The sequence below is a fragment of the Phalaenopsis equestris genome, unplaced genomic scaffold, assembly GCF_001263595.1.
Source record: "Phalaenopsis equestris unplaced genomic scaffold, ASM126359v1 Scaffold000257, whole genome shotgun sequence".
NCBI classification, from domain to species: domain Eukaryota; kingdom Viridiplantae; phylum Streptophyta; class Magnoliopsida; order Asparagales; family Orchidaceae; genus Phalaenopsis; species Phalaenopsis equestris.
Genome location: NW_018164699.1, coordinates 256,667 through 267,723, shown reverse-complemented (window position 1 = coordinate 267,723; position 11,057 = coordinate 256,667). Strand labels below are relative to the sequence as shown.

Below are 11,057 nucleotides of genomic sequence, written 5' to 3'. Positions count from 1 at the left end.
ATATATATATATATATACATACACATACATATATATATGTATGTATATATATATATATATGTATGTATATATAAATATAATTATTTCGAGCCAAAACAAGTCGAACATGAACGAACAAAACTTTGTTCCTGTTCGGCTCGTTTATATATCGAGCACAAAAAAAATTGTTCTTGTTTGACTTGTTTTCTTAGCAAACGAATCGAACACGAGCTACTTAACGAGGTGAACATAAGTTGTTCGTGAACAACAAAGCCGTTTGGACAGCTCTAATTGTTGTGAAGGGTGAGACTTGCTTTAAGTCTTTTAAGTAATTAATTTTGATTTTAATATTTTAGTTTGTTATTTTAAAATCCTGATTTGAAATTTGATTTAAAAGTATGATTAAAATCTTCAGTAAATTGAACACTTTAAACATTTATGCACGAAATTTATTTGAAATTTTGACACTTGAATATCTATAAAATGTCAATCTTGTCAACTCCAGTCTTTATGATGAAGAGGATCAAACTATGTGATTTAGACTTACAAATTCTTATACATGTAATTTGGATATTATTGAAACTTATTAGACTCGTCAACTCCAATCGTTCAAAGAAGGAATGGACTAGTTGAGTGAAATTTACAACCTTGCCTCATAGACAATATGGCACGATTAAGAGCGAGCATAATTTGATTATCTTGAATTTGACTTTTTTTTAAATATGAGATTACTTAATTTTAAAAAAATCAATTGATTTTCTTAAAGAACTTTACACACTTATCAGAGCAAGTTATTGAGCATTTAAAATTAAACTAGGAATGATCATTTACTTTTAAATACTTCTTTAATTTGGTGGAGCACATGCGGATTTCCTTTGGTAATGCACTATACACACACTATAGAATTGTAAATTACAATTATGAAATATCTTGAAATACAAATGCAAGGCTTAAAATTATCTAAATTTTGCTAATTATACCAAAAGTTTGTTGTTTGGATACATACGCATGGCTTAAAATCATTTGAACCATTGAATACACATATCTTTGCATAAATCTTTAAGGCGTGTCATTTGGATTGAAACTTAGCATTGAATTTTGTGAAATTTGAAATCATTTGAAGCAATAGAATTTTACTTGGATATTGACTTGTTGGATAACATGCAAAATTATATTTTATATTTTGGGCTTTAAAGTGTATTGCAAATTTAGAAACAAAATTGGAATTTTACGCCTTTGTTTTGGCATTTGAAAATGACATCCATATAACCTAGCCCCCATTTCATAGTCAATTTATTTTGCAAGTTACTATATCCCTTATTTAAATCAACTTTAACAAATCCAAATGATTTCATCCTAAGAGCCTAAAAAGCCCAAGCTTGAATTAATTTTAAATACTAGGAGCCTAAGTTTGAAACGCTCAACTTTGAATTAATTTTAAACCCTATGAGCCAAAGTTCAAAAAGCCTAACTTTTAATTGATTTTCAAACATTAGGAGCCTAAGTTTGAAAAGCTCAATTTTAAAATATTTTTGTAAATTTAAAAGATTCAAAATTTTGAATCATTTTAATAAGTTTAAAAGTCTAAAAATTTAAGTTATTTGTAAGTTCAAATTCACAGAAAATTTAGGCAACCTCTCGTCGTCTACCCTTCTTAAGGGGCATTAGGGGCAAAGTCAGTCTGCCCAGTTGTCTATCTATAAGATTGGTTGATCACTGTTGTGAGACACTACGACTAGGGAGCAATGCATAATATTTTAACCCACGGTCTATAAACACTCTAAACCGTCAATTTACCTAGAAAAAGCAAAACACGAACACATATTTCCGCAAATATGTACTTTAGTTTCCCTGAGCAAGCCTAATTCCTTGGTCAGGTACTCGAGTATCCCAGGACGAGTATTTAAATTCCCCTGATTTTAAAAAATTCCCCCAAATGAGTATATAATTTTATGAAAGGTACTTAATTCCCTAAACAAATACTAAAGTTTCCCTGAACGGGTATTCCGAAAATCACCCCCCCTCACCCCCGGCGCGCGGGGAGGGATTGGGGGGGGGGGCTATTTTTATACCTTTGCATGTGAAACGACGGTTTCGACGATGGCAAGACGACTGAATCGGCGATCAATGGTGAGAAAACAAAAATACAAAACATTTATTTAATGATTTTTTTTAAATAATATGGATGAGACTAAGAAGTGCGGCTTGATTTCGTGAACCGATGCGGGAGAAGTGAACAAGAAGGTGAGGTGGGGAGGGGTTTAAGGTCGATGTGGACTGCAGCTTCGGCATGGGTCAAAAGGAATAGGAAGGTGAAGAAATTTCAAAGGTCCCAGAGTACCGTGATCCTGTTGTTGGTTTCTGGAGGGAGACAAGGGTGTCGGTGCAAGGAGAGTGGGATTTGCGACTGAAGCGGACCAACTAAGAGAAGGTATTTTGAATTGGACCGAAGTGGAAGAACGAAAAACCAAAGGGGATTCTTGCAGCTTGTGGCAGCGAAAGAGGCTTTAGGCTGGAGGTGAGAAGATCGTGGAGGGGTCTGCGGCTTTGTGCGTGAATGGCGATAGGGCTGCTCTACGACAAGTTCTTCGAATAGGGAAGAATATGAGAGCGAAATGAGGGGCTTCAAAATCCACATGAGGAAGTGAAGACGGACTAGCTTTTTGTTTTGATTTTAGAACAACAGCAAAGAAGGAGAACAACGAAAAGGCATAAAAGTGTGGTAAGGTCTTGAACTAAAAGCGGGGTTTTCGTCTCTGTTCTGCCAGAAGAAAACTCTGCGTGGTTCGCTGCGACAGAGAAGATGGACAAAGAAGGAACTGGCCAGATAGTAGGAGAACAGGGGGGGCTTCCGAGGTATTGAATAGGAAGGTGGGGAGTTATGAGAGCCTTCATGTTGCTCACTACTTCGAACTGATGAAGTGTTTCGCGCGAATAGTTATGGAGCGAGATGGGAGATACAGGTTGGATCAGGTGTAGTTGAAATGTAATTTGACACATGGAAAGAAAAAAAATGTTAACATAATATTAGTTAAGCTTAATTAAACTTAATTAGCAATAATAATCTCTTATTATTTTTTTAACGTTAACAATGGAAAGCATTGTGAGGTCTTATTTGCTTTTATTATTTAAGTTGAGAAGCCCATCCCTCAATTTGGAATAGTGGTAAGTGAGTGACCAGCCTAACACACTAGAATACCTTGGGTCATCATATGAACTTGAAAGGATTTGGATACCAATCCTATTCAAGGAGGGTTGTGGATTAGCATAAGATGTATAAGAATGTTAGAGTTGACACAGGAAAGTCTCAATAAGTTTCCTGAAGGAATCTAAAAGTCCTAATAAAGCACCAAAGAAGAAGATATAGCTTATTCTTGCACGGTTCTGCACGGTTCAAAAAAAAAAAAACTAGCAATGATCAAAATAAGAAAAAAATAAAAAACCTAATAATAATTCTCATAAAAAGAAAACAAATAACAAACTCCTTATTTCAAAAATTCTACCTAATAAATTAATAACCAATTCCATCTTGGAAAGGGTTTATTAGTCTCCTCTCCTGCTTGGTTTTTTTAATCAAACCAATTGGTTTAGAAATGAGATCCTCTAGAATAACAAGAAGGAAAAAACATTCCTCCTTTTTCATTAAAAAAACGACTAGATTTGTTTGGAAGTTTTCCCCTTCTTGGCACCTGTATAAATGAACTTTGTTTAAGCCTCCTTCAACCCACCAGATGATGGTTTTCATATCAACGATAAAATCCTCTCATAATGAACTTCTTATTCAATCAAGATCTTTCCCGATGACTCAGCCTTCAGTGTTTCTCTTCATTAATTAACAATGAAATCTTGAATAACTTAATTTTTTTTACATTAATAATAGAATAGATCTTTATGTAAGGAGGTAAGTAAAACTGAATTGCATTATCCCCAATCTTCTAAAGTATTAGGTACAACCCACGATGAATCGACTTGATTTTACAACCCTTGCCTTTTAACATAGCCTTCCCCAAGTGCAGCCAAACAAAGCCTTGTTCTTGGAATAGCCACTCAATGTGAAAATTTTCAAGCATTGCACTTTTTCAACCTCTTATGGTAATTATCGACCTCTAATGAGCCTTTAGTATCCATTTTAGGAAACTTAGCATTCACTTGCTCTTAATTATCACCATAATATGATCCACAAAGAATCCAAATCAAATGAACTCCGCACTTGAATCACACCTCAGAATTTTTCCATTAATCTGTATATAGCAAAATTGAAGGCAAAACCGAATGAAGAGATATATTGTCATCCCATTTCTTCAAATGCTAAGTTTCATTAGCATTCCAATCATTGTCCTATTTAACATACTCCTAACAATAGAGTGTCAAAGGCTGCGTGCTTTTTCAACTCTGTGTCCATCAAGCATTGTGATGACCTCGAGAAAGCACTAAGAAGAAATTGTTCCTTTAAGAAACAATGGAGGTGGGTATCTAAGGTGGGTATCTAAAGTGTGTCATTAATGTTAGCTTCAATATTGTGTTGAGTTTTTTCTTGAATAGAAAATCCTTTCCAAGATAAGATTAAGTATCTCAATCTCTAAATGCAGCTTGTATATGCCCGTTTTATGGAGAATGCATAAATTAGAATACTAGATTTACAACAAAGGCTATATTAAGTTTTATATATGATAGCTAAATTAGTTTCCATATGATTTTTTTATGATAGGTGGCATCGACAAGTTTTCCATTCTTGCCTTATCCAGATTTTTTTTACCTTTTTAAAAATAATAAATATTTATTTCAATTAGAAAATAAAAAAAATAAATATTACAAAAACAAAAATGATGCAAAACATGCTAAAAAAAAAACAAGTTACTAACTATATCAGGCCTGCTTGAACTAACAATTGGATGCTCCAGCCTCAAAAATCTGTTTGTGTATGTTAATAATATTTTAAACAAATAAATATGTTGTTATGGAATTAAAATAAGTAATTTTACTTCAAAATCAATATTAAATGCCTATGCCTTCGAAGTACTCATGAAATATAATTTGCATTCAAAATCTACAACTGAGATCCACTTGGAAAAGTTGCATTGATATCATGTTGCATTGTTTGATCTAAAAGAAATCAATGGCAAACTCACGAAGATTCAAAAATTGTTCTGGAAGTATGTTGCCTATGGTAAAAGCCATGAACAAGCAGCCTAGTCAAGAACTTTGCATTACACATTACATGTCAATTAATATTTTCAAAAGTCAGACATTTTGAAAAACAAAACAGCTAAAGATATCAAGCCAGCATGCCTCTAAAAAATGATACTTTGATTGACAGGTACATAATTCTATCATATTAAAACAATGCAAGCCTTAAACTAACTAATAATTGGTTGTCATTATGCTAATGTTTTGATAGCTTCGAAAATAAGGAATGTATATCATATTACGCATAAATTTTATGTTGGCGATCGTGTAACAATAGAAATCTCCATGTAGAGCAATTTGCGGCGATTAAAAAATCAAAATTGAACAACCAACAAAATAATGAGCAGAATTTTTACCAGAGAGACTTTCGCTTAGCCGTAATGCCTAAAATAACTAAATCATTGATATACGCTTCATTATTAGAGCTACCAGCAACTACAGCAGCAGCCCCTACTGCCACTACAAATAACAAGTTATACGTACTGATAATCGTCACGACTGAATTCAAATACAGCTCCTAATTAATATTTTATATTTACCAGGCTTATCAGAGAGAAAATTTCAACACCTGTAAAAGGGTTTGGTTATCTGAATGGAAGATATATTTAACAGAAAAATAGTGAAGCAATAAGAAATATAATAATTAATGCTCTAAACAATCTACATAATTTTATCGGAATATATGAACAAAAATGAAAAAAATACTGGTCCATGTAGTACATTGAAAATTTTAAAAAATATAATTATACAACAACAACAAAACCTTTATCCCACTAAGTGGGGTCGACTACGGTTTCCTAAAAGAATCCTTTTCTCCACTGCATCTTGTTGAGTGTCATATTCATTTAACTCTAATAAATTAAGATCATTTTTTAAATAATATGCCCAAATCATCCTAGATCTACCTCTGCCTTTCTTAACATAAGTCGAATCTAAAACATCTACTCTTCTAATCAGATAATCAGTTGGTCGACGTTTAATGTGACCAAACCATCTAAGACAACTGTCTCTGATTTTGTCCATCATTGGAGCTACACCAACCCTGTAACGGATAATTATATATATTTTAAAAGACACACACACACACACACACACACACACACAAAATTATAATTTTAGTAAATTAAAATCAATGTAAATATAAGCGCAAAGTCTCTATATCATGGAAAGGTTTAAGAAAAGATCTAAAATGAAGCAATAATTAGGCATTCAATAACCTATTTTTTTAACCATATCAAGATAATGAATCAATTGATATGTTGTACTATGGTGGCTAGTACATGGCAAAAAATGGGTTATCTTCTCGTAGCTTTTTATGATTATGGTTTTTCATGCATCTTTTAATGTCCATCTTGCATGCCAAAGACACCAACTTCTAGTTTCAACTATTTTATCAATGAAGTAACTCTCCCTATCACTCTAGCTAAATCATTTCTCATCAAATCCATCATAGTTATACGTCCCAATGGCAGATTCACCTAAATAGTTTATACAATGACGAGCTCAACAAGTCGGGCTCAGTACTTGAACCCGCTCGCTCGGTAAGTTTGAGACAAACATACCTATCTAACAGGGTATAGAGCCTAATCGCCAATATCTTCAAGGCGGTTTGACGTGCCTGACACAAGGAAACATCCACTATGACTCCAAGGAAATTCCATTTTCTTCCATATTGGCCTTAATAAGGTGACTAGGATAGACAGGGTGTCTATAACCAAAGATCCGCCGCGGCTTATCAAGAGATCTAGCACCTCCTCCAACAAGTCAGTTTCTCAACTAAGTTTGCCTCAGGACTACAGCCTCCTATATTTCTATTTTTTTTTTCATGCATGCATCCCTCATTTTATAGTTTCCTTGTAGACCGTAAATCTCATATCACTACCTATAAGTAGGAGATTCTTGGGGATAGCCTAGTGTTTGGCCAATTATATTATTTTTCTTATGTTGTATCATTATAGCATTATTAGCTTTATTTTAGTGGATTATTTTCTCTATCTCTTTCTGGTTTTTCTCTGTTTAGTAAAATTTGGGCACACCATCCAAGAACGGATTGGAGCTCAACAATAGTATTCTAATGTTTTGGCAATACTTCAGTAGTTGATCATATGATTCTAAGAAAAAAATGGGTTCATACTACGTAATAAGCTCTACAAGATCTCTAAGAACCAAATAAATGATAATAATACTTCGGGCATCCATCAATTGTATTAAAAAAAAATCCTAGAATAACAAAACTACTTTTAAATAAGCTCCAACTATTAGAATGTGAATAGCGTAACCACTTAAGAGCATCTAGTCCTCAAATGTGAAGAGTAACAAATTGCAAATACATTGTGAATTTCAAAGGATAATTGACTTCAGAGGAAGAGAATACATCATGTGGGGAATGGATAGAGGTTTTTTGTTTCTCACATTTCATTTGGGCATCAAGAAAAACAACAACAAAAGAAAAATAATAATAATAAATGCTACATGTTGGTTCTCTTATCAACTATAGTTAGAAGTAGAGGATCATATGCAAATTATCATTAAAATGACAAGGGCGTAACAAACGTAAAATAATAACAAGATAACCCAGTCAAACAAATCAAAAGATTAAATGCAAACTAATTTGCATAAGGCAAGCTTTTGAGTTATACTCTTTCAAAAAGATCCAAGGTTATCAAAATCTTGGTGGATGATGTATTTCATAAGGCATAAAAAGGCGTAATCGAGAATAAAGCCATTTTGTCTTTAATGAGGTGACGAGTAGGCTTCAAAATAGACAAAACTCATAAAATTAAAAACAATTCATAAAAAAATACATAAATTATTGATATATTGATTTAGTTTATTATCATAGAAGACAAACCTCAAAACTTAATATTAAATATTGATATAAAATAGAAGTTTGAAATGTGTCATAGGTAATCATTCACTAATAATTTAAATATTCTATGAGAATCAATATCTATAGTGTCCTCATTCTTGCTTTACTCATCTTCAAAAGAATCATTATATTTATTATTACCCTAGTCTACCTTATTGGCAACTTCAAAATATTCTTCAATCACTACATTTTTTCTTACTCTCTATATCAATTAATTTTAGATCTGAAATAATTAAAAATAAAAGAAAAAGAAAATACAATAATCAAGTAACCATACTCAATTTATCTTTTAACATTTTTGAAGTATAGTATTAAAGATATTAAATATAATACAATATAATATAATATAATATAATATAATATAGCATAATATAGTATAACAAAATATAATAAATAAATATTAATAATAAAATAAAATATAACTTTTAACATGATCGAGGCGCTATCTCAAACACCTCAAGACATAAAGCCTCGAGATGAACACCTCAAACGAAAAAGGTATAAGCCTTACTGGTGACAATGGCCCTAAACCTCAAGGCTTTTTCTTTTGCACCTCATTTTGAGTGTGTCTTGAGGCATAAGCCTCAAATACCTTCATAAACAAGGGTATTTCACATACATAAAATCAAAAAGGGATTGACAGCCACAATAAATATACTCTAAAGAACAAAACCCATTATTCATTAGATCTCTTTCAGATCATTAAAGGACAAATCAGCTTGAGATAAATTATGAGTGGAAATGGCCTAGGATCTAATATAATAAGATAAATGATTCTTCCACTGATGCAGAGATTTGTTCATATGACTTGCCCAATTTCCTTCAATCCTAATCTTTATAAGACTTCATTTCCAATTGCTAATGCATGCCAAAAAAGATTGCCATGCCGTAATTTCAATTCAAGAATTCCTAATCTTTTATTAAAGTTATTCAAATCTCGGATAAAGCAGTCCCTAAGTACATCCTTAAAGTGTCATCGCCTGCAGAAAGTAGTCCTATATCTCCAAGCAGAAGAAATTGCTCAAGAATTACACATGGAATGTTAGAAGAATCAAAGCATATCACATTGCAGATTATTAACACATAAAAAGAGCTAGTCAATACTTATTCTATATGACCAAAAGATCAAAATGTTAGCAATAATCTAGAAGAGGCAAGCAACATCCACACCCGTATCAGCCTATCAAACATAGAAATAATACAGAAAGAAACGAAAGATTGATTGGAAATGCAAAGTAAATCAGTGAAGAAAATTAAATCCTTCTATCTAAATAAGATAAAGATCACGACCGGAGCACATTTCAAAAATAAAATTAGATTTTACCGGCAAGAAACCAAGGTCTCACAGCCTCACCACAAAACTTGATCGGTAGTCCCGAGAAAGAAAGTGGAATAAAAAAATACAAAGTACGAGAAAAATGAGCAGCAAATGGTTTTAACAAGTCTAGCCTTATCTCCGACATAGGGAATCTTGATGGCCTCCTCCCTAATGGCGGCTTGCTGCAGCATGAAATCATCATCTCTGCTGCAGGACCAATCGTATTCCTCGGGAAACAACTCACTACTGCCACTCGCGCCTGCTCCAACGCTTTTACTAGGGTTCAAAACAATTGCCGCCGGCTCCTCGTCCGCCAGTTGCTTCATATCAGTGATCGCAGCTGCCTCCGTCTCTAGCTCTCCGTCGAAGGCCTTCCGCTTCCGCGGGCTTGCCTCTGCTTGGTTCGCCATCCCCGATCTCCTCTCTTTCTCTTCACCTCCACCTTCCCGGTTTTTGGTCGTCGAAGACAGCGGCCCTCCAAAAGATCCAATAATGGGCCGGCCCGGTTGCACTTCTATTCGGTTTTGGAACTACTCATAAGTGCTATTAAGGTTTAAAGCAATAAATTTGACTTTATATGGCATACAGTACTGAAAATTAAAAAAGTTATGTATTATTTTATTTTTTATAAATATATTTAAAATTTTATTTAGCTGAAAATATTCTTAGAGCTTACAATGATGCTGGGGCTTATTTAAGTAAATTTTTAGTAAGAAATTTAATATTTAAAGTTTTAAATAATAAATTTGACTTTATATGGCATATAATAGTAAATATTAAAAAAAAAATATTTGCTATTTTAGTTTTTGAGAAATATACATTAAAATAAAATAAGTTTAAAATATTCTTAGAATTGGCAAGGATACTAGAAAAAAAAAAATTTTTTTGCAAATTTCGAGTAAAAAGTTAAAGTTTAAAATATTCTTAGAATTGGCAAGGATACTAAAAAAAAATTTTTTTTTTTGCAAATTTCGGGTAAAAAGTTGCAGTCTTCATACTCATATATTTTCATCATCCTTAGTGATTGTATTTCATATGTTAATTTTATTGACAAAACTTCAAGGATTTTTTTTTTTTTTGTCGATTTCTAAATGTTTAAGTTTGTTAGTGTTATATTTTTATTTATATATATTTTCATCATCCTTAGTGATTGTATTTCATAAGTTAATTTTATTGACAAAACTTCATGGATTTTTTTTATCTTTGTCGATTTCTAAATGTTTAAGTTTGGCAATGTTATATTTTTAATTATTAGGTTTAAAGTATCATGGCACTCTGAATCATGGATCTAAAAGAACATTAGACAACAAACTAATAGTTTTAAAAATTAATTAATATTTATTCAAACATTGATTGAATGATATTCGGATCATGACAGAACTTTTAAACTTCTTTGAATTTTATTGGATTTTAAGAAAATAATCAAAGAAAATTTTATCAATGTTTGAATAATGATAAATAAATTATTTACATGGTTCAAACAATAATCAAGTTAGTATTAACAAGGTTGATCAAGATTTGATCATGGTTCAAACAATTAACAAGCAATATTAAATATTTTTTTAAATCTTATTTGAATATAATACTAACAACATTCAAATTTATTATTTTGCAGTGACTTTCTCTTTTGTAATTAAATCATTTGAATTGGCTTGCTATGTATTTAGATGTTTGGGGTGTGTGATAGACAAACCAGTTGAACAA

The 11,057-nt window shown here is 32.2% G+C and overlaps 1 protein-coding gene across 2 annotated transcripts in view; it reads right to left on the bottom strand.

Annotated features, from left to right (window-relative positions):
* LOC110024471 (ubiquitin thioesterase otubain-like) overlaps positions 1-9,881 on the bottom strand; it is a 55,121-nt gene extending 45,240 nt beyond the window's left edge. For both annotated transcript variants that reach the window (XM_020724458.1, XM_020724459.1), the window contains exon 1: positions 9,485-9,881. In XM_020724458.1, coding sequence (XP_020580117.1) covers positions 9,485-9,763 — 279 coding nt within the window. In that variant the 5' untranslated portion in view covers positions 9,764-9,881. The remainder of the gene's footprint in view (positions 1-9,484) is intronic.
* Positions 9,882-11,057: the final 1,176 nt, after the last annotated feature.